The sequence below is a fragment of the Salmo salar genome, chromosome 11, assembly GCF_965601325.2.
Source record: "Salmo salar chromosome 11, fSalSal1, whole genome shotgun sequence".
NCBI classification, from domain to species: domain Eukaryota; kingdom Metazoa; phylum Chordata; class Actinopteri; order Salmoniformes; family Salmonidae; genus Salmo; species Salmo salar.
The window spans coordinates 38,635,611-38,660,649 of NC_138301.1; the positions used below are offsets into that span (position 1 = coordinate 38,635,611).

A 25,039-nucleotide genomic window follows, 5' to 3' on the forward strand; every position below is an offset into this window, starting at 1 on the left:
TCGGACATATCAAGTGCATAGAGGAGTTCTGTATCTATAATTCTTAAAATAATTGTTATGCTTTTTGTGAACGTTTATCGTGAGTAATTTAGTAAATTTTTAGTAAATTCACCGGAAGTTTGCTAGTTCTGAACGTCACATGCTAATGTGAAAAGCTGGTTTTTGATATAAATATGAACTTGATTGAACAAAACATGCATGTATTGTATAACATAATGTCCTAGGGTTGTCATCTGATGAAGATCATCAAAGGTTAGTGCTGCATTTAGCTGTCTTCTGGGTTTTTGTGACATTATATGCTAGCTTGAAAAATGGGTGTCTGATTATTTCTGGCTGGGTACTCTGCTGACATAATCTAATGTTTTGCTTTCATTGTAAAGCCTTTTTGAAATCGGACAGTGTGGTTAGATTAACGAGAGTCTTGTCTTTAAAATGGTGTAAAATAGTCATATGTTTGAGAAATTGAAGTAATAGCATTTCTAAGGTATTTGAATAACGCGCCACGGGATTTCACAGGCTGTTAGGTAGGTGGGACGAAATCGTCCCACTGGCCCTAGAGAAGTTAAATAAGTATTCAGACCCTTTGCTATGAGACTCGAAATTGAGCTCAGGTGCATCCTGTTTCTACAACTTGATTAGAGTCCACCTGTGGTAAATTCAATTGATTGGACATGATTTGGAAAGGCGCACACACACGTCTATATTAGGTCCCACAGTTGACAGTGCATGTCAGAGCAAAATCCCAGCCATGAGGTCGAAGGAATTGTCCGTAGAGCTCAGAGACAGAATTGTGTAGAGGCACAGATCTGCAGAAAGGTTCCAAAACATTTCTTCAGCATTGAAGGTCCCCAAACAACACAGTGGCCTCCATCATTCTTCAATGGAAGAAGTTTGGAAACAAGACTCTTCCTAGAGCTGGCCGCCCAGCCAAAGTGAGCAATCGGGGGAGAAGGGCCTTGGTCAAGGAGGTGATCAAGAACCAGATGGTCACTCTCACAGTGCTCCAGAGTTCCTCTGTTGAGATGGGAGAACCTTCCAGAAGGACATCCATCTCAGGACATCCATCTCTGCAGCACTCCACCAATCAGGCCTTTATGGTAGAGTGTCTGAATACTTTCTGAATGCACTGTAAGTCAAGCCATTGTTCATAGAAAAAATACAAGCAGAAAAGCAAATATTAACCAGGGAAAATATACACTACCCTCCCTTGTGCCCAGTAAAAAAAACACAAAACCCTCCCCAGTACATTTCTGTCTGTCCCTAATAGTACACGTGTTTTAAGGAAGTTTGGTCAATGTTCTGTAGGTGATTCTATCAACAAAAAAAGCCTAAACATCTCTCCATTAAATAGTAAAATACAAAAAACAAGAAAAATAGGAATAACACAAGTATTTTTATGTTTAGGAAACACCATCTGCTGTGAACTCAGGCAAACCAAATACTGGTAAGTGAGTAAAATTAAATTGTGATCTATGTGGGAGGGGTTGTTTTGGTAAAGATGGAAATATGTCTGTAAAGCTGTTCTAAGAACTCTATGCTCAACATATGGCCTACACACAAATGTATATTGCTCACGATTCATAGACTAGGTCCAATGTTGGTGAAAGGAATGTTTTGGGTTCAATATCTTGTAATGGTTCACAATCATTTTTATCATCCACTGTTTCATGATTATTGTAAACAATTCCTGTACAATTGGGATCTGACAGTCTTGATGTAGTAACCTGCCACTACCGGTGATCTAGCCACGAAAAGCAGAGATGACATGTAGTTACCTTACACCATTAATCTAGCCAGGGTGCTGTTGAGCCCCTTGTACTGTAACTGATCTAGTCCAGCTGCAGGCCCACAGCAAATGGTCTGTCACTAATCTACTGGCCATAGTTATTCCCTACCACATACACGTTAACTCCTTTTCTTTCCAAGATCCCTTTCCTCCTTACCGAGATCCCTTTCCTACTTACTCATTTCCTATATTGCTTTCCTCCTAACCTAGCTCCCTTTTCTTTCCTATCTTCCTCCTTTCTTATCTTTCCTCCTTACCCCCTTTCCTTATCTCCTATCTACTTTCCTAGCTTTCTTTTATTTAACTAAGCAAGTCAATTCAGAACAAATTCTTATTTACAATGACGGCCTAGGAACCGTGGGTTAACTGCCTTGTTCAGAGGCAGAACAACAGATTTTTACCTTGTCAGCTCGGGGATTCGATCTAGCAACCTTTCGGTTACTCGTCCGACGCTCTAAAGCCACTTGGCTACCTGCTGCCCCCTTTCTCCTTCCCTATATCCGTTTCCTTATTTTCTTTCCTAGCTCTCTTTCCTTCTTTCCTTTCCTAGCTTTCTTTCCTTTTTTTATTTTCTAGCTTCCTTTCCTTTCCTAGGTTCCTTTCCTCTTTTCCTAGCTCCCTTTCCTTTTTTACTTTCCTAGCTCTCTTTCCTCCTTTTTCCTAGTTTCTTCATTTTTCCAAAATTCAGTTTGGGATATTCCTGAATTCTGTTTTCTTGGTAAAAAGTTTCCTGGTTTGGTTTTTCTTTTTCGGTTTTTCAAAAATAAAAATGTTCACAGAGAAACATGTCAAAGAGTCCATGTCAAAGCCTAAAAGCGCCAACAAGGGTCAATTTTGACACCAAGGGTTCATAAATGTCGTAATTTCTTAACCTTTTTTTGATCTTTCTGAAATTTTAGGAAAACTATTTTCTGACAAGCACACAATTCACCATGATTTCGGTGATAATAGGGAGGAATGAAGCTTTCGTTCTTTTTTTATTTTCTTGCTTCCTTTTCTTTCCTAACTTCCTTTCCTCCTTTCCTAGCTCCCTTTCCTCTTTTCCTAGCTCTCTTTCCTTTCCTAGCTCCCGTTTCTAATTTCCTTTCCTAGCCCCCTTTCCTCCTATCCTTTCTGAGCTTCCTTTCCTTATTTCCTAGCTCTTTCCTCCTTTCCTAGCTATCTTCCCATTCCTAGCTCCCTTTTCTCCTCGACTTTCCCAGCTCATTTCCTTTCCTCCTATCCTTTGAGCTTCCTTTCCGTCTTTTCCTAGCCCCATTTCCCTATTTTATTTTCCTAGCTCCCTTTCCTTTCTTCCTTTCCTAGCTTAATTTCTTCCTATTCTTGCTCTCTTTCCTTAATTTGCTTATTTTCCTCTCCTACTCTCTTCGCTTTCCTCCTTTCCTAGGAAGGGGAGCTGGGAAAGGGGGAAATTAGTCTAGGAATCGAGGAAATGAAAGGAAGCAATGGGGAACAAGGAAAGGAAGCTAGGAATGGAGGAAAGGAAACAGAAGTAGGAATGGAGGAGGGAAAAGGAAGCTAGGGAAGGAAAGGGAGCAAGGAAACAAGGAAAGTAAAGGGAGTTAAGAAAAGGATCGGAGGAAAGGGAGCCAGGAAAATAGAGGGGAGCAGTGGCAATTTTAGCATGTAAATCTTGGTGGGGGCAAAAAAATAAACAAGTGGGATGCATGCCAGCAAAGCCACTACACAGCACAACACTAAACAATACATTAATTGCACTATAACGGTGACAAACGGTGCCCACAAACTGTTAGAGCCTACATAAAGCTGTCCCAACCTCAGAGTCCCAACACCTTACCACTGCTACATCTGGCTTTCAGCGGAGCCTTGTCTGGTAGCAAAACAGTTCATTCAGCATCATTTACTGCCTTTAAAAAAAAACATATCTGATATGGCTGATTTGCTTAAACAAATGTGGTTTCTACTGACAATTAAGAGGACGACAAGCGGATAAGAAGCAATCCGTAATTTCGATTAAGACATTAATGAGCGAGCTAGGACGAATGTAGTCAATGTAACTATTTGTTATATGTACAGTGACAGAATTCAGAACGTTCTTACAGTGTTCTCCCTGTACACCAAGTCAGAACCGTAGAATAAATAAAGGGGCATATAAGCAGACAATGAAAGCTCTTACAGTATTCGATGATTACATTTCTCAAAAACAGGTTACAGGCTACATGTGCACGTCAAGGTCAGAACAGTAAGCGAAATTAAGAGGTGAAAATAGATTATTAGGGTGAGGCACATGGGCTACTAACAACTTACTACACAATATACACTTAGTATTAGTTTCTCAGCTACTGTAGACATACAGTTGAAGTCGGAAGTTTACATACACTTAAGTTGTAGTCATTAAAACTCGTTTTTCAACCACTCCACAAATTTCTTGTTAACAAACTATAGTTTTGGTAAGTCGGTTAGGACATCTACTTTGTGCATGTGTAACGGTTATCGTCGGATTTGACCAAAATGCAGCGGGGAAATGTGCACTCATCTTCTTTATTATAAACGGACAAGAAGGAGAACCAAAATAAACACGTACACAAAGAAAACACAACGACTATTCACAGGCTGGTAAGGCACAAGGCTATACACAGAACAATCTCCCACAAAGTACTCAACAAACACATACCTATATATAGGACTCTCAATCAGAGGCAACTAGAAAACGCCTGCCTCCAACTGAGAGTCCAACCCCAATTAACAAAACATAGAAATACAAAAGACTAGACAGAACATAGAAATGCACTAACATAGAACAGTGCCCAAAAACCCCCGGAATACATAAATCAAATACCCTACTAAACAAACCACCACCCCAAACCACATAAAACAAATACCCTCTGCCACGTCCTGACCAAACTACAATAACAAATAACCCCTATTACTGGTCAGGACTTGACAGCATGACACAAGTATTTTTCCAACAATTGTTTACAGACAGATTATTTCATTTATAATTCACTGTATCAAAATTCCAGTGGGTCAGAAGTTTACATGCACTAAGTTGACTGTGCCTTTAAACAGCTTGGAAAATTCCAGAAAATTATGTCATGGCTTTAGAAGCTTCTGATAGGTTAATTGACATCATTTGAGTCAACTGGAGGTGTACCTGTGGATGTATGTCAAAGCCTACTTCAAATTCAGTGCCTCTTTGCTTGACATCATGGGAAAATCAAAAGAAATCAGCCAAGACCTCAGAAAGAAAATTGTAGACAAGTCTGGTTCATCCTTGGGAGCTTTTTCCAAATGCCTGAAGGTACCATGCTCATCTGTACAAACAATAGTACGCAAGTATAAACACCATGGGACCACGCAGCCATCATACCACTCAGGAAGGAGACACGTTCTGTCTCCTAGAGATGAACGTACTTTGGTGCGACAAGTGCAAATCAATCCCAGAACAACAGCAAAGGACCTTGTGAAGATGCTGGAGGAAACAGGTACAAAAGTATCTATATCCACGGTAAAACGAGTCCTATATCGACATAACCTGAAAGGCCGCTCAGCAAGGAAGAAGCCACTGCTCCAAACCGCCATTAAAAAAAGCCAGACTACAGTTTGCAACTGCACATGGGGACAAAGATTGTACTTTTTGGAGAAATGTCCTCTGGTCTGATGAAACAAAAATAGAACTGTTTGGCCATAATGACCATCATTGTGTTTGGAGGAAAAAGGGGGATGCTTGCAAGCCGAAGAACACCATCCCAACCGTGAGGTACGGGGGTGGCAGCATCATGTTGTGGGGGTGCTTTGCTGCAGGAGGGACTGGTGCACATCACAAAATAGATGGCATCATGAGGGAGGAAAATTATGTGGATTTATTGAAGCAACATCTGAAGACATCAGTCAGGAAGTTAAAGCTTGGTCACAAATAGGTCTTCCAAATGGACAATGACCCCAAGCATACTTACAAAGTTGTGGTAAAATGGCTTAAGGACAACAAAGTCAAGGTATTGGAGTGGCCATCACAAAGCCCTGACCTCAATCTTATAGAACATTTGTGGGCAGAACTGAAAAAGTCTGTGCGAGCAAGGAGGCCTACAAACCTGACTCAGTTACATCAGCTGTCAGGAGGAATGGGCCAAAATTCACCCAAGTTATTGTGGGAAGCTTGTGGAAGGCTACCTGAAACATTTGACCCAAGTTAAACAAACAATTTAAAGGCAATGCTACCTAATACTAATTGAGTGTATGTAAGCTTCTGACCCACTGGGAATGTGATGAAAGAAATAAAAGCAGAAATAAATAATTCTCTCTACTATTATTCTGACATTTCACATTCTTCAAGTAAAGTGGTGATCCTAATTGACCTAAAACAGGGAATTTTTACTAGGATTAAATGTCAGGAATTGTGAAAAAACAAGTTTAAATGTATTTGGCTAATGTGTATGTAAACTTGCGACTTCAACTGTATTTACCTCTGTGCCAAATTGTGTGCTTTTATCACAAAGTTTTCTACTGAGTCCACATTTTCAGTTTAGCAGCGTACCACTACTATTCAAAAATATAGATTATTTCTTAATTCCTCTATATTAACACAGAAATCATGGTAAATTGTTTTTTGTTGTCGGTAACTAGTTGTCCTAAAAATGTTTTTTTCTTTTTAAAGGGTTTCGAAATTATGGCAACTAGGCTTTTTTCCTGGCACAGTTTGTGACAACAGACAATTTCCACAGAAAGAGTTTGCCCCCTCTCAACAATTCTTATATTAGGCAGAGTTTCTTGCCTTTACATTTACAGAAATCAATTTGTTCATTCTCAGCTGCTACTGGTCCAAAAGACTTACTTCAGGGTGGAAACACAGCTCCTCCTGAGATTCAGGGGGAGATGGTTAGTGTGAGTGCACCAACGGACGAGGAAGAGCAGGGGTCCACCTCAGCCTTGCTGCAGAACATTCAGGAGAGTATGGACCATGAGTTATTGGAGATGCTGGTGGAGAATGTTTTAAAAGGTTCGCCTTCTGCATCAGAGAACTTCAGTCTGGAGGTCCTGCCTGACACCTGCTTGGCTGTTGTGACATTTCAAAATGCAAAAGGTAAACAAATAAAAAAAGTGAACAGCTTAAACAGTGCTTTCGGAAAGTATTCAAACCCCTTCACTTTTTCCACATTTTGTTACTTTACTGCCTTATTTTAAAATTGCTTAAATACACTGCTCAAAAAAATAAAGGGAACACTTAAACAACACAATGTAACTCCAAGTCAATCACACTTCTGTGAAATCAAACTGTCCACTTAGGAAGCAACACTGATTGACAATAAATTTCACATGCTGTTGTGCAAATGGAATAGACAACAGGTGGAAATTATAGGCAATTTGCAAGACACCCCCAATAAAGGAGTGGTTCTGCAGGTGGTGACCACAGACCACTTCTCAGTTCCTATGCTTCCTGGCTGATGTTTTGGTCACTTTTGAATGCTGGCGGTGCTTTCACTCTAGTGGTAGCATGAGACGGAGTCTACAACCCACACAAGTGGCTCAGGTAGTGCAGCTCATCCAGGATGGCACATCAATGCGAGCTGTGGCAAGAAGGTTTGCTGTGTCTGTCAGCATAGTGTCCAGAGCATGGAGGCGGTACCAGGAGACAGGCCAGTACATCAGGAGACGTGGAGGAGGCCGTAGGAGGGCAACAACCCAGCAGCAGGACCGCTACCTCCGCCTTTGTGCAAGGAGGAGCAGGAGAAGCACTGCCAGAGCCCTGCAAAATGGCCTCCAGCAGGCCATAAATGTACATGTGTCTGCTCAAACGGTCAGAAACAGACTCCATGAGGGTGGTATGAGGGCCCGACGTCCACAAGTGGGGGTTGTGCTTACAGCCCAACACCGTGCAGGACGTTTGGCATTTGCCAGAGAACACCAAGATTTGCAAATTCGCCACTGGCGCCCTGTGCTCTTCACAGATGAAAGCAGGTTCACACTGAGCACGTGACAGACGTGACAGAGTCTGGAGATGCCGTGGAGAACATTCTGCTGCCTGCAACCGGTTTGGTGGTTGGTCAGTCATGGTGTGGGGTGGCATTTCTTTGGGGGGCCGCACAGCCCTCCATGTGCTCGCCAGAAAAAGCCTGACTGCCATTAGGTACCGAGATGAGATCCTCAGACCCCTTGTGAGACCATATGCTGGTGCGGTTGGCCCTGGGTGTAAGGGCTGTCGTCGTAATAAAACCAAGGTGCAGCGGAGGATGTGTGTTCATCTTGATATTTAATGAAAAAAGGAGAACACTACAAAAATAAACCAAAGACAGCAAAACAGTCCTGTCAGGAAAAACTCTCAACAGAAAGCACTAGACAGAAACAATCACCCACCAAAACCCAAAGGAAAAACAGGCTACTTATGTGTGACTCCCAATCAGCAACAACAAACTACAGCTGTGCCTGATTGGAAGCCACATGGCCAAAATCAACGAAAAACAAACCAACCTAGAAAAAAGAACATAGAACGCCCACCCAATGTAACACCCTGGCCTAACTAAAATAAAGAACAAAAACCCCTCTCTATGGCCAGGGCGTTACACTGGGTTCCTCCTAATGCAAGACAATGCTAGACCTCATGTGGCTGGAGTGTGTCAGCAGTTCCTGCAAGAGGAAGGCATTGATGCTATGGACTGGCCCGCCCGTTCCCCAGACCTGAATCCAATTGAGCACATCTGGGACATCATGTCTCGCTCCATCCACCAACGCCACGTTGCACCACAGACAGTCCAGGAGTTGTCGGATGCTTTAGTCCAGGTCTGGGAGGAGATCCCTCAGGAGACCATCCGCCACCTCATTAGGAGCAGGCCCAGGCGTTGTAGGGAGGTCATACAGGCACGTGGAGGCCACACACACTACTGAGCCTCATTTTGACTTGTTTTAAGGACATTACATCAAAGTTGGATCAGCCTGTAGTGTGGTTTTCCACTTTAATTTTGAGTGTGACTCCAAATCCAGACCTCCATGGGTTGATAAATTGGATTTCCATTGATTATTTTTGTGTGATTTTGTTGTCAACACATTCAACTATGTAAAGGAAAAAGTATTTAATAAGATTATTTCTTTCATTCAGATCTAGGATGTGTTGTTTAAGTGTTCCCTTTATTTTTTTGAGCAGTATATTTTGTCCCCTCATCAATCTACACACAATACCCAATAATGACATAGCAAAAAACAAGTTTTTCGATTTTTCTTTTGCAAATGTATTACAAATAAACAGAAATACTTTATTTACATAAGTATTCAGACCCTTTGCTATGAGACTCGAAATTGAGATCAGGTGCATCCTGTTTCCATTGATCATCCTTGAGATGTTTCTACAACTTGATTGGAGTTCAAATGTGGTAAATTCAATTGAATGGACATGACTTGGAAAGGCACACACCTGTCTATATAAGTTTGACAGTGCAGTTGACAGTGCATTTCAGAGCAAAAACCAAGCCATGATGTCAAAGCAATTGTCCGTAGAGCTCCGAGACAGGATTATGTCCAGACACAGATCTGGGGAAGGTTACCAAAACATTTCTGCAGCATTGATGGTCCCCAACCTGACAGAGCTTGAGAGGATCTGCAGACAAGAATGGGAGAAACTCCCGAAATACAGATGTACCAAGCTTGTACTGTCATACCCAAGAGGACTCGAGGCTGTAATAGCTGCCAAAGGTGCTGAATACTTACGTACATTTGATATATCAGTTATTTTAAAAAAAATTAAAAACCTGTTCTTGTTTTGTCATTATGGGTTATATTGTGTAGATTGATGAGGGAAAAAAAACAATTTAATCAATTTTAGAATAATGCTGTAATGTAACAATATATGGAAAAAGTGAAGTTGTCTGAATACTTTCTGAATGCACTGTAAGTGCCTCATGAGTTTAGAAAAACTTTCGAAACCTATCATAACTGTAAATGTTGTTTTATTCCTTTGTTTGTGTTTTTACAGTATTTCTACTGTATTATCAACAGTAAAATACTGTAAAACGCACCATACTGCAGCATACTGTAAATTATGGTGCTTTGTGGGAAGATGTTGTGGGCGGGGGAAAATTGCTGTATTTCAAATGGTACTGTAATTCAGCACTGGACCATATTTTTTGATTGGCAAAAACCTTTTGACCACAAGTGATTGCATGGTATTGTTGTTTCCTTCTCATTATTTTGAGGAGTGCCTTATAAGAGGTTATATTTGTTACACCCGTTAGTGAGAGTGCTGTTCCAATTGAACTCATATGTAGTTCTAATGGTTGAGCATTTTGCCATGTCCTCTTGGTCTGTTTTGCTCTGTAGTCGCTGCCAGTTTGGAAGCCTTTGTTAAGGCCTCTAGAAGTGCAAGTGATATAAAACAAAACATATTCATTGATATGCTGTAATGTGTAAAAACATTACCAAACACTCAACCTACTGTGAAATACAAACCCCAACTCCCATCAATGAATTGCATTCATTAATTCATTAATTTAATCATTCATTACAATTACTGTAGCATTAACTTTTTACAGTATAATACAGTCAATTTTACGGTATTGTACTGTGTCATTACACAGTATATGCTTTGATACTGTATTTAGATTAGAGTTGATGTACTGCAATATCAAATACACTACAGTAACTAACTTATCACGAGCTGCCTTTAAATAACTGTCAAATTCACAGCAACCCGTTTACAGTGTAGGTCATATACATATTTGGAAAGTTATGGTTTAGTGTTTACCTAACATGAAAATGTCCAGTTTTTAATTGAGTTGCAGTAATGTTTCATTTACAGTATGTCAAACTTCAAAGAGAAGATCTCCAGAACATAATTCAACATGATTTGCCTGAGTACATTGATTGAAATGAAGAAAAGATCTCAACTAGTATACTTTTTTTTGGCAGCGACTGAGCACTTCATCACAAGCTGCCCCGGGAACAGAACGTTCATTCAAAAACAATTACGAGTCAAACCCCTGGAGATTACAGCAAAAGTGAAAGTTGAAAACATACCGCCTAGGTTTAGTTCAGAACACCTCAGCTTACACTATGACAAATATGAGGTTGTGGAAGACGTTGTAATGACTGAAGAGGACCAATCTGCAATCATCACCTTTCAAGATCCGAAAGGTAAGTTATTAGTATACAGTATGCCTTGGAAAAATGCATATTTTAAAATGATGTATTAACAAATATTTATTGTCTTTTAGCTGTTGACAGAATCCTAAAACAGCAACATAAAAAGATGAAAGTTTTCCCATTTTATGAATCTCTGGGAACGGCCCTGTATGGCAAAGATAGACCCACATTGAAACTCCCTGCTGCCTTCACTGAGAACATTGACCAGGCCATTTGGAGATACCTTTCTGACAAGCAAGGAGTTGCAGAGACCATCCACAAGAATATGGCTGATCACTTCTGCAAAGTAGACTTTCAACAACCTACCGTCCAGTTAAGCCCTCTGCCTTCTCTACTCCAGCAGAAGGATGTCGAAGCCAAGCACATCAACAAGTGGAAGACCACTGCCAAGGCTGTCTTCATTCAAGCCTTGTCTAAATTCAAGTCCTTAGAGCTCCAGATCCAGGCCAACGCATGGGAAGCTTATGAACGTGCAATACACAAGGAGATGTCAGGGGAAGCAGTGGTTGTAGTTTCTGATAAGCCTAGAGGTATTGTGAAAGTGGTGGGATTGGAAGAAGATGTGGATAGGCTCAAACAAACATTAAATGGGATCATGGACAGGATTGCCAACAGCATTGAGAGGGAGAAGACGGGAATAACAGAGGAGTTCCCACTGCCGCTCTCTACCTACCATATACTTTTGCAAGACGGCCTACAGGACAAAATTGCAGGTGAATTTCCAGAGCTGAAAATGACGTACAATCATCAGAACCAGAGTGTAATCTTATTTGGCTTGACACAAGAGGTTTTGGGTGCTAACAGGAAGTTTATGGAAGGAGGGATGGCAGTGAAACGGAGGAGGGTGCAATTAGACAACTATGTCTTTGAGTTTCTGCAGAAGAACAATGAGGGAGTTGAGGATCAGCTTACCAGTTCCCTTTTCACCTCACATGGGATTAATGCAGGACTAGAACTAGAAAGAAAGGGAGTACAGCTCCTGGCTGTCTCAGAAGATGTGCTGAGTGAAGCAGAAAACCAACTAGATACCATTTTGATTTCACAATACATCGATGTTGAAGACTCTAATGTGCTGAAGATGTCAGAGTGGCAAGACCTTGTCACTGATTTGGAGAAAGCTTTCAACACTCCATCAAAGAAATTCATCATCAGGACACCTGGTGTAAATCCAAGTCTACAAGTGGTACTATCTGGCTATAAGCAAACTGTTGATTCAGTCCGGAAAAAACTTGATGACTACTTATGTAAGAATGCTCCAGTTGATGAAACTCTTGAGGTCAAGTCTAAGGCCATTGTCAAATTCATCGAGGAACACAACAAAAATGCTTGGTATGATAAGTTTAAAGACACAGTGAAAGTGTCTTTCAAAGATAAGGACATTTGCCTTAGTGGCATCAGGGTTTATGTCAAGGACTGCATGGACTTATTTCAAAACTTGATATCCTCAACATCCTTTGATATCTTGAGAGTCTCCAAGCCTGGTGGAAGGAAGTTCTTCCAGGAAAAGGAGTCCATGTGTGTTGAAGAAGTCTTGAGACAGACAGGCTGTGTGGTCCATCTGGTTGAAAAGGATGACCAGACGGTCCAGGCTATGGAGGACACAGATCAGAAGGGGTTTGGGAGCCATGGAAAAAGTCTTCAGCAACATAATCATCCAACTTTCTCGACACAGAACCAGCATAGACGGATTCAGAGCAGGGATGGTTCTGACAGAGTGCAGACCAAAGAGGGGTTGACAATCATCCTGATGAAAGGGAACATCCAGGAGGCTACGGTAAACTATCACTATTGTGCCCTTTTCCTGGCTTTTGTCTCAGTTGTCTTAGTTCATTCTTCATTCAATTTAGATTCAATAAAAACAGGATATACAGTATCAGAGATTACCCTTTGGGCACTTAAATGTCATACACTAATAATTGTCATTGAATTAAATCCACAACTCATTTAAAACCAGATATTAACTATGCAGTGCAACTAAAAGATCTATAGCATATTTGTATTTGTCTGTTACAGACTCAGGTGGTTGTGAACACAGTGGGTCTAGACCTGCTACTTCATAGCGGAGCGGTCTCGAATGCCATCCTAAAAGCTGCCGGACCCCGACTTCAAGACCTGATAAATGAACAGGGGACCGCTGGCAGTGCTGCTGCAGGAGCAGTCATCATCACAGATGGCTGCAACCTTAAGAGCAAGCTGGTGTTTCATACCATTGCCCCTAAGTGGGATCAAGGGAAAGGTGCAGCACAGAAGGTAGAAAGCTGTCCACATATCTCACTGACTTGACCAAATGCTGCTATAACCTTTCCAAGTTAAGCGGGTCATTTTGAACAGCCTATTCTTGTCTCAGTCAATTTGTATCGTACATTTTTTAAGTTGTCCAATTCAATATTTTGAAAGGAACCCAGTCTGTTTCCAGCACAGTATGGCCAAACGTGGAAGTCCTAAATGGCTTAGTGGTAGACAAAATCGTAATAACCTACAGTGCCTGGTCCAATAATTACCAATTAGAACACATTTGCTACAATTTCTTTATAAAGGTAACATAAAACAAACATCTTGTGCCTGACATCCCACAGTTGTTGAGTGGAATTATGGAGGAATGCCTGGGGAAGGCAGAGCAGCAGAGACTAGTCTCGATGACCTTCCCTGCCATCGGCACAGGAATCCTATGCTTCCCCAAGGATCTGGTGGCTTCACTTATGCTGGATCAAGTCCTCAAGTTCAGCAGTAAGAAGAAGCACAAACACTTGAAGGAGGTTGTGATTATCCTCCACCCAGGTGATCCAGATACTATCCAGGTATGGAAAGCGGAAAAACATGCAATACTGCAAAATAAGCTTTTAATGCCTTAGACTAAATATCTGCCTAGAGTCTAAGGGCCCAGGGCTGGGTTTCTAAGCGAACATGTGGAATTGTTTTAAAATGGTCACCGTCATACCAAGGATCATTTAGCTATTTGATTATGAATTTTAGGACCCCTCTAGGTATAAAAAAATATAAAACAATAATTTTATGAAACATTGAATTTGGCCTTGCTGCTATTAGCCCATAGAAATAACAGATTAATAAATGGAAAAATATACTGAATGAAAATATAAACACAACACGCAACAATTTCAAAGATTTTACTGAGTTACAGTTCATATAATGAAATCAGTCAATTTAAATAAATTCATCATGCCCTAGTCGATGGATTCCACATGACTGGGCAGGGGTGCAGCCATATGTGGGTTTAGGAGGGCATAGGCCCACCCACTTGGCAGCCAGGCCCATCCACTGGGGAGTCAGGCCCAGCCAATCAGAATGAGTTTTTCCCCACAAAAGGGCTTTATTACAGACAGAAACACTCCTCAGCATCCCAGACGACCCCACATGTAGAGGTCCTGGGCTGGCGTGGTTACAAGTGGTCTGCGGTTGTGAGGCCGGTTGGACGTCCTGCCAAATTCTCTAAAACGACATTGGAGGTAGTTTATGGTAGAGAAATGAACATTGTATTCTCTGGCAACAGCTCTGGTGGACATTCCTGCAGTCAGCATGCCAATTGCACGCTCCCTCAAAATGTGAGACATGTGGCTTTGTGCTGTGTGACAAAACTGCACATTTTAAATTGGCCTTTTATTGTCCCAAGCATAAGATGCACCTGTGTAATGATCATGCTGTTTAATCAGCTTCTTGATATGCCACACTTGCAGGGTACTTTCTAAATGTTATCCGTTATAGTTACAAGTTACCAGTCTGAAATTGTAATCAGTAATGTAATTTTGGGATTACACAAACTCAGTAACGTAATCTGATTACATTCAGTTACTTTAAGATTACTTTCCACTTAAGAAGCATTAGAAGAAGACAAAAATGTATGTTACCAATTGAACAACATCTATTGCAGGATAAATCAATGTTAAAGTGTACATAGCTGGCCTTATATGGATGTTACATTTTACTTTATGGATTGGTTATGTAGGCTTCTTCTAACCCATCATGTTCTACTACATATAATAATACGATTCAATTATATCTTTACATTAAAAACCAAAGTCCATCAGAATTCCAGTCATTCCAATAAATGTTATACCCCTTGATCTTCAAGAATAGGACTTGGAAATATGGAGGTATAGTTTAGCCAAATTGTTTAAGCTGAGCATGACCCCAAAACTAAGGATTTATTAGCCAGTCCTACTGATTGGGCTCATTGATTCGAGTTGAAAAATAAACGCTGCGCTCATGGAATGGCATGCTTTGCCAAGAGTGTGCAAAGGTATCATCAAGGCAAAGGGTGGCTACTTTGAAGAATCTAAAATCTAAAATATATTTTGAATTGTTTAAAGCTTTTTTGGTTACTACATGATTCATTATGTGTTATTTCATAGTTTTGATGTCTTCACTATTATTCTACAATGTAGAAAATAGTAAAACTAAAGAAAAACCCTTGAATGAGTAGGTGTGTCCAAACTTTTGACTGGTACTGTATATATCATTTATAAGTAAAAATGTTTTATTATGTAGCAACTACAGATTTCCCCTTTAAGTCTATCAAAAGTGTGCAAGTTTGAGCATGTGTCCATTAGGCCTATGAATTAAAATGAGCAATAAAAGCCCTGCTTTTATTCCATAGGCTTGGATCCGCATTACGCAGCTGTTGCAAGAGCGCATTTTTCACTGTCTGTCCACTGGTTTCAAAAACAATGATTGATAGGCAGCTTAAACTTCTTGAATTCAACCATTATTGGGTTCAAATACGCATTTAGATTTGTGAACAGCCATCCACAACAACCACAATCCGTAAGGCGCAAATAGCTAAATGAGAGAGCAGCAGTGTGATTCAAATCAATGTGCTATGTACAGTTGAAGTCAGGAGTTTACATACACCTTAGCCAAATACATTTAAACTCAGTTTTTCACAATTCCTGACATTTAATCCTAGTAAAAATTGCCCTGTCTTAGGTCAGTTAGGATCACCACTGTATTTTAAGAATGTGAAATGTCAGAGTAATAGTAGAGAGAATGATTATTTCAGCTTTTATTTATTTCATTACATTCCCAGTGGGTCAGAAGTTTACATACACTCAATTAGTATTTGGTAGCATTGCCTTTAAATTGTTAAACTTGGGTCAAATGTTTCAGGTAGCCTTCCACAAGCTTCCCACAATAACTTGGGTGAATTTTGGCCCATTCCTCCTGACAGAGCTGGTGTAACTGAGTCAGGTTTGTAGGCCTCCTTGCCCGCACACACTTTTTCAGTTCTGCCCACAAATGTTCTATAAGATTGAGGTCAGGGCTTTGTGATGGCCACTCCAATACCTTGACTTTGTTGTCCTTAAGCCATTTTTCCACAACTTTGGAAGTATGCTTGGTGTCATTGTCCATTTGGAAGACCTATTTGCGACCAAGCTTTAACTTCCTGACTGATGTCTTGAGATGTTGCTTCAATATATCCACATCATTTTCCTTCGTCATGATGCCATCTATTTTGTGAAGTGCACCAGTCCCTCCTGCAGCAAAGCACCCCCACAACATGATGTTGCCACCCCCGTGCTTCACGGTTGGGATGGTGTTCTGTGGCTTGCAAGCCTCCCCCTTTTTCCTCCAAACATAACGACGGTCATTATGGCCAAACAGTTCTATTTTTGTTTCATCAGACCAGAGGACATTTCTCCAAAAAGTACGATCTTTGTACCCTTGTGCAGTTGCAAACCGTAGTCTGGCTTTTTTATGGCGGTTTGGAGCAGTGGCTTCTTCCTTGCTGAGCGGCTTTTCAGGTTATGTCGATATAGGACTCGTTTACTGTGGATATAGATACTTTTGTACCTGTTTCCTCCAGCATCTTCACAAGGTCCTTTGCTGTTGTTCTGGGATTGATTTGCACTTTTCGCACCAAAGTATGTTAATCTCTAGGAGACAGAAGGTGTCTCCTTCCTGAGCGGTATGACGGCTGTGTGGTCCCATGGTGTTTATACTTGGGTACTATTGTTCGTACAGATGAATGTGGTACCTTCAGGCATTTGGAAATTGCTCCCAAGGATGAACCAGACTTGTGGAGGTCTACAATTTTTTTCTGAGGTCTTGGCGGATTTCTTTTGATTTTCCCATGATGTCAAGCAAAAAAGCACTGAGTTTAAAGGTAGGCCTTGAAATACATTCACAAGTACACCTCCAATTGACTCATTTTCTGGAATTTTCCAAGCTGTTTAAAGGCACAGTCACCTTAGTGTATGTATACTTCTCACCCACTGGAATTGTGATACAGTGAATTATAAGTTAAATAATCTGTCTGTAAACAATTGTTGTAAAAATTACTTGTGTCATGCACAAAGTAGATGTCCTCACCGACTTGCCAAAACTATAGTTTGTTAACAAGAAATATGTGGAGTGGTTGAAAAACGAGTTTTAATGACTCCAAACTAAGTGTATGTAAACTTCCGACTTCAACTGTAGATATCAATAATAAGTGATATCCATTTCCCCGTTGACTACACCACTACTGTCATCCTTACCTCCAAGCATTTATTCAAGTTGGATCATCTTTGGATGCCGACAGCAGTAGCACCATTGGAATACATAGCTTGGACTGTAGCCAACAAAAGCCTATTCCTGCTCTTTTCCCACAACCCATCAAACACATTTCATGTGTCATCATAGTGGTCAGACTCGCTCAGGTGGAACAAACTTAAACTTGCACCTTTTTTCAATGCTGATTTGAATGTCATTGAGAAAACAGAGAAAGTTAAAGATTTTTTCACAAACATCCTTTCTGATTAAAAGTAATCCTCGAGTAATCCTCGTAATCCTCTGATTACAATATGTTTATGTTTGCTGGTAACATAATGGATTTCAGTTACCTTTTTACATGTAATCCGTTACTCCCCAACCCTGCACACCTGTCAGGTAGATCGATTATATTGGCAAAAGAGAAATGCTCACTAACAGGGATGTAAACAAATGTGTTGTTCTGGGTGTGTAAGGGAGGCGAGAGTAGCTTGTGGTAACAGGCGCGCTTTATTCCGTTCCAACAAACGACAGCACAGAATACACTAAACGCGCCAAAACACGGAACATTAATTAAAAATACTGGCGCAAATTCCCACATAACATACAACAATTTCACACAAAGACATAGAGGGGAACAGAGGACTAAATACATGCAGTGTGATTAGGGAATGAAAACCAGGTGTGTATGGAACAAGACAAAACAAATGGAAATATGAAAAATGGAGCAGCGATGCCTAGAAAGCCGGTGATGTCGATCACTGAACGCCGCCCAAACAAGGAGAGGAGCCGACTTCGGCGGATGTCGTGACAGTACCCCCCCTTGACGTGCGGCTCCAGCGGCGCGCCGACACCGGCCTCGGTGAAACTCACTCAGCAGTTCGGGGTCCAACACATCTGCAACCGGGACCCAGCACCTCTCCTCCGGACCGTACCCCTCCCACTCCACGAGATACTGAAGGCCCCCTGCCTGACGTCTCGAATTCAGGATGGAACGAACGGAGTATGCCGGGGCCCCCTCGATGTCCAGAGGGTGCGGAGGGGGCGGAGGATCCTCCCGCACCTCAGATTCCTGGAGCGGACCAGCCACCACTAGCCTGAGGAGAGACACATGGAACGATGGGTTAATACGGTAGTCAGAGGGAAGCTGTAATCTGTAACACACCTCGTTCACCCTCCTCAGGACTTTGAATGGCCCCACAAACCGCGGACCCAGCTTCCGGCAGCCAGACCCGGTCCCCCGGTGCGAACACCGGGGTCTCACTGAGGTGATGGTCCGCGCTGGTCTTTTGGCGAAGCGCGGCTCGCTGAAGGTGACCATGGGCAGCCTCCCATGTCTCCTCCGTGCGCCTGAAACAGTCGTCCACCGCAGGAGCCTCGGTCTGACCCTGATGCCACGGCGCCAGAACCGGCTGGTACCCCAATACGCACTGAAAGGGGGATAGGTTAGTGGAGGAGTGGCGAAGCGAGTTCTGCCCCATCTCGGCCCAGGTCATGAATGCCGCCCACTCTCCCGGCCGGTCCTGGCAATAGGACCGCAGAAACCTGCCCACATCCTGGTTGACTCTCTCTACCTACCCGTTACTCTTGGGGTGAAAACCCGAGGTAAGGCTGATCGGGACCCCCAGATGCTCCATGAACGGCTTCCAGACTCTCGACGTGAACTGGGGACCCCGATCAGACACTATATCCTCAGGAACCCCGTAGTGCCAGAAGACGTGAGTAAACAGGGCTTCCGCAGTCTGTAGGGCCATAGGAAGAGGGAGGAGACGACAGGACTTAGAGAAACGATCCACAACGACCAGGATCATAGTGTTTCCCTGTGAAAGAGGAAGATCTGTTAAAAACTCCACCGACAGGTGTGACCAAGGTCATTGTGGAATGGGTAAGGGGTGTAACTTACCTCTGGGCAGGTGTCTCGGAGCCTTACACTGGGCACACACCGAGCAGGAGGAAACATAAACCGTCACGTCCTTAGCCAAGGTGGGCCACCAGTACTTCCCAGTCAGACAGCGCACCGTCTGACCGATATCCGGATGACCAGAGGAGGGTGACGTGTGGGCCCAATAGATCAACTGGTCACGGACAGCAGACGGAACATACATACGCCCGACGGGACACTGAAGGGGAGCGGGTTCTGTACGCAACGCCTGCTCAATGTCCGCATCCAGCTCCTACATGACCGGCGCTACCAGGCAAGAGGCCGGGAGTATGGGAGTCTGATCCATGGGCCGCTCCTCTGTGTCATACAGCCAGGACAGTGCGTCTGCCTTCATATTCTGGGAACCTGTTCTGTAGGACAGGGTAAACATAAAACGGGTAAAGAACATGGCCCACCTTGCCTGACAAGGATTTAGTCTCCTTGCTGCCCGGATGTACTCCAGGTTGCGGTGGTCAGTCCAGTGTGTTTAGCCCCATCAAGCCAATGTCTCCACGCCTTCAACGCTTTAACCACAGCTAACAACTCCCGGTCCCCCACATCATAGTTACGCTCCGCTGGGCTGAGCTTCTTCGAGAAGACAGCACAGGGGCAGAGTTTCGGTGGCATACCCGAGTGCTGTGAGAGCATGGCTCCTATCCCAGCCTCGGACGCGTCCACCTCCACTATGAATGCCAAAAAGGGATCAGGATGGGCCAGCACGGGAGCCGAAGTAAACAGAGCTCTCAGCCTCCCAAAAGCCCTGTCCGCTTCAGCTGACCACTGCAACCTTACTGGACCCCCTTTCAGTAGTGAGGTAATGGGAGCAGCCACCTGGCCAAAACCCCGGATAAATCTCCGGTAGTAATTGGCAAACCCTAAAAATTGCTGCACCTCCTTTACCGTGGTGGGAGTCGGCCAATTACGCACGGCTGCAATGCGGTCACTCTCCATCACCACCCCTGATGTGGAAATGCGATACCCTAGGAAGGAGACAGCCTGCTGAAAGAACAAGCATTTCTCTGCCTTGACGTACAGGTCATGCTCCAACAGTCGTCCAAGTACACTGCGCACCAAGGACACATCCTCAGCGCTTGTAGTGGAGTATATCAGAATGTCATCGATATACACCACTACACCCTGCCCGTGCAGGTCCCTGAAAATCTCGTCAACAAAGGATTGGAAAACTGATGGAGCATTCATCAACCCGTATGGCATGACGAGGTACTCATAATGCCCTGAGGTGGTACTAAATGCTGTCTTCCACTCGTCTCCCTCCCGGATATGCACCAGGTTATACGCACTCCTGAGATCCAGTTTTCGTGAAGAAGTGCGCCCCATGCATTGACTCAATCGCCGTGGAGATAAGTGGTAGTGGGTAACTATACCTCACCGTGATTTGATTGAGACCTCTATAGTCAATGCACGGGCATAGACCTCCATACTTCTTCTTCACAAAAAAGAAACTAGAGGCGGCGGGTGAAGTGGAGGACCGAATGTACCCCTGACCAGGGATTCAGAGACATATGTCTCCATAGCCACCTTCTCCGCTTGCGACAGGGGATACACGTGACTCCTGGGAAGCGCAGCGTCTGCCAGGAGATTTATCGCACAATCCCCCTGTTGATGAGGTGGTAATTGAGTCGCTTTCTTTTTACAGAAGGCGAGAGCCAAATCGGCATATTCTGGGGGGTTGCGCACGGTGGATACCTGGTCTGGACTTTCCACCGTGGTAGCACCAACGGAAACTCCTACACACCTCCCCGAGCACTCCGCGTGAGAGCCCTCTGTTGCCAGGAAATAGTGGGGTTATGATTAGCCAACCAGGGAAGGCATAGTACCACGGGAAATGCAGGACAGTCAATGAGGAAGAGACTGATCTTCTCCTCGTGACCCCCTGCGTCTCCATGGCCAGGGAGATGGTGGCCTCCCTGATTGGCCCGGACCCTAATGGTCAACTATCCAGAGCGTGAAGCGGAAAAGGTCTAACTACAGGAATAATGGGGATACCTAAACTAAGGGCTAACGCTCTGTCTATAAAACTTCCAGCTGCGCCTGAATCGACAAATGCCTTATGCTGGGAATGCGGGGAAAACTCAGGGAAACAAACAGGTACAAACAGGTGGTCAACAGAGGACTCTGGATGAGTGTGGTGCAGACTCAGCTGGGGTGATGCCAGAGTGCCCTGCCTTTCGCCTCGACTCCCAGAGGGACCGACACGGCACCGACCGGCAGTGTGCCCTCTGAGGCCACAGATGGTGCATGTGATGGCCCCTTCTCCAGCCTCCCTACGCGCAGCCTCTCCTAACTCCATGGACACCAGAGCGGGGATGCTGGAAGATGGCACCGACAGAGCCCCCTCTGGGATGCTGGAAGATGGCACCGACAGAGCCCCCTCGCAGGCTGCACCGATAGTAGACGATGAGGGCCCTGTCGTTCCAGCCTGCTCCGGCGGCCAAGGTCCGGAATTCCAGGGCGGATTCCTGGGCGCTCCTCGTCCCCTGCCTCAAATGGAAGAGACATTCCCCCGCCGTTCTACCCTTCGGGTGGATGGTCGAAGACAGCGCTGGACCACTTCGAGGAGTTCACCCGTAGCTTCCGGGCTGTCTTCGACCATCCACCCGAAGGGTAGAACGGCGGGGGAATGTCTCTTCCATTTTTTTATGATTTTCTGTTTAGTATTTTTAAAGGCTTTAGATTTTATTTTCAGGCATTCTCTGATGAATTTAACAAGAGGTTCACAACCAAGTCTGCAACTTCAGGTGGCTCAGCAGCGGCGTCTACTCAGAAGATTAAAGGTATGTTAACAAATTATGGTTTCCCCCAATATACTGTATGACGGTGCCATGTTGAAAGTCACTGAGCTCTTCAGTAAGGCCATTCGACTGCCAATGTTTGTCTATGGAGATTGCATGGCTGTGTGCCTGATTTTATACACCTGTCACCAACGGGTTTGGCTGAAAAAGCTGAATCCTGTAACGTAACAAAATGTGGAAAAAGTCAAGGGGTCTGAATAATTTCTGAATCCACTGTAATTGAGGGATCCTAACATTAAAACTAGATAGGTACATTTTTGCTATAAACCTTTCAAATTTTTGTATTTGTGTCACAAATCCCATTCAAGTCATTGTGCCAATATTTGTATGTCAGTGTTTGTGAGAGTCTCAGGTTTCCATAGTAGGGTCATATTAGTTTGTAGCTCAAACCATTTGGACTTTACGGACGGGTAAAGTCCAAATGGGACGGTTTTCGGGATTACTCCAGCATAAGTTTTCACAAATCTTCCCAAGAGGAGGCTAAACTCACCATAGAGGGTCTTAGCAAAGACGTGCTCAAGGCTTCCTATGAGATCCATGAGATGCTGAAAAAGGTCCGGCCCGAAGAGACTTTTAAAGATGTCCCCCAGCACTGGGATGACATGCCAGCCAACACTCCATGTCTGTCATTCCCCATTCAACCTCAAACCCAAGAGCATATTGACGTACTAAAACAATTTGAGGATACTTGCAAGAATAATGTTCTAAAGGTCTCTCTTCTCCTATTTTCCATAGTAGTTACATGTATATTTATTTATTGTACAACTATCTTGTACAAGTCTCTTGAGATCATGGCTGGATCTGGTGAATGGAATGATTTGTACATACTCAAGAATGGGTTGAAAAAGTACAATAGCCTTTTCAATTTAATTGAACTAGATTCTAGGTTCAAGCATCACAGCTTAGCAACATTATATTAGGGATTCTGGAACCTCTTTATGGAAGTGAAAGATCTTTGTCACTGTCTAGTTAGACAATTAATGTGTAATGCAAGGTTGTTCTTCACTCAGATCGAGAGGATCCAGAACAGAAGCCTCTGGGGGGGCTTTCAGATCAAGAAGAAAGACATGGAGGTCAGGAACGGTCACCAGAACAATGAGAGGAAGCTCTTCCATGGAGCCTGCCACACAACTATAGATAAGATTAACGGGCTTGGCTTCAATCGGAGCTACGCTGGGAAAAATGGTAAGTAATGGCTAACACAAAAAGAGAAAAGCCAACAATTTGAGGTTTCTTTCTGTTTGAATGTTTGAATTCTCTTTTTTTTGTTTGAATTATTGCATACCGATCGTAGAGATCTACTAGAGAGCTCATCTCCTATATTGGCAATGGCTTCTTCAGTGACAGTATGGGCAGTGCCATTGAGGGCTAATTCCATTTTAAAGTATTGTCTGTTCATACATAAATTGAAAAAAGGTGCATACCACCACTGTTAAAAGGTATAAAGCCAAGTTTGGTGATTTACTGTCTGGAACCTGCACTTATGAAATATTTTCTCAGGAGTGTAATTGATTGGCTACTTCTGGGTGTGACTATGCTAAAACAGGGTTTGGGCCAAGTGCACCCTCTATCCAACTTTATGATTCTGATCTATATATTGGCATGATGTTCTTGCACATTTTCTATTCAAATGCAATAAGCTTTCTCCTGCATTTACTCTACAGTCTGCAATGATTTAAAGGTTTAGAGAATTTCATAACTATTCCAAAATAATTTCTGCAGCTGCATTGTATGGAGACGGCACCTACTTTGCTGTCAAAGCAAATTACTCTGCCAGTGACACATACTCAAAACCGGATCCCCAAGGCCAGAAGTACTTGTACCTATGTCGAGTTCTGACTGGAGATTTCACAACAGGAAAACCGGGGATGAAAGTACCTCCACCTAAAAGCACCACAACTATTCAGCTTTATGACAGTGTGACAGATGGTGTATCTCCACCATCCATGTTCATAATCTTCCATGACAATCAGGCATATCCTGAGTACTTGATCACTTTCAAGTAGGTGTGGGCGATGTGGCCAATACATTGTATCTATCTTTTACAACTTTTTGATCATACTGATACATAATAAATTAAATCTCAATATGTAATTAGTTATCTGTAACTCATGTGGTTTAGCTGAAGTGTAATATCCAAAACCAAAATCCCACTGGGCAAAAGCTGGTTTCCACGTCATTTCAACCAAAAGAATCCATGAAGACGTCTGAATCAACGTGGAAAACTGATTAGATTTGCAAAAAGAGATCAATGTAAGGGTATTTTGTCTTTTTTTCACCCTACTTTTAACCTAAATCAAATGACATGGTGACATTTGTTGTTGATTTCACGGTTAGTTAACAACTCAACCAAATATAATCAAAACTAGAAGTTTAACTAACATCTGTGCCCAGTGGGATCTGCTTTATAATTAAAATGCAATTTGTTTTTTACTTGTGACATGCTCTATATTGGAATATTCAGTCAAGTCAAACTCAACATGTTTAGATAGTAACAATTTGAGCCAAGAAGGTTTTGTGATTTTTACTGATTCCATGTCCACTTTGTTTGAATGTCTAAAACATCACCAGAACATCTAACTTCACCAAAAATATTGAATCACATTCCCAGACAGCACAGATTAAGTAAAATCCTGGACTAAAATGCTATTTAAATGGAGATTCTCCATTGAGCATGCTTTTTTAGTCCAGGACTAGGCTTAATAATCTCTATCCGGGAAACCAGCCCTTAGTGTTTTCACTTGAACAGTAAGTCATCAGGTTTTGTGAAAGTTCACTTCAAGAAAGTAATCACCTTTGGCGGTTCGCAGAGAACACAATTCTTGCAAAGTGGGTCATAAACCATGGTCTTTGCCTTTCGGTTAATGAATAGTGAATATGTCTGTTCTGCTAAATCTGTTGGTCTACAATAAATGTAAAAATAAAGCTAAAATAAATATATTGCATTAA

The 25,039-nt window shown here is 42.8% G+C and overlaps 1 protein-coding gene across 2 annotated transcripts in view; it reads left to right on the plus strand.

Moving 5' to 3' along the window:
- LOC106592241 (protein mono-ADP-ribosyltransferase PARP14) overlaps positions 1-25,039 on the plus strand; it is a 43,910-nt gene extending 18,871 nt beyond the window's left edge. The window contains exons 2-9 of one of the 2 annotated variants that reach the window (XM_045689481.2): positions 1,405-1,444; positions 6,555-6,827; positions 10,640-10,864; positions 10,945-12,647; positions 12,887-13,123; positions 13,450-13,671; positions 23,101-23,275; positions 23,813-25,039. In XM_045689481.2, coding sequence (XP_045545437.1) covers positions 1,405-1,444; positions 6,555-6,827; positions 10,640-10,864; positions 10,945-12,647; positions 12,887-13,123; positions 13,450-13,671; positions 23,101-23,275; positions 23,813-24,096 — 3,159 coding nt within the window. In that variant the 3' untranslated portion in view covers positions 24,097-25,039. The remainder of the gene's footprint in view (positions 1-1,404; positions 1,445-6,554; positions 6,828-10,639; positions 10,865-10,944; positions 12,648-12,886; positions 13,124-13,449; positions 13,672-23,100; positions 23,276-23,812) is intronic. The other variant, XM_045689480.2, reaches the window with a different exon arrangement.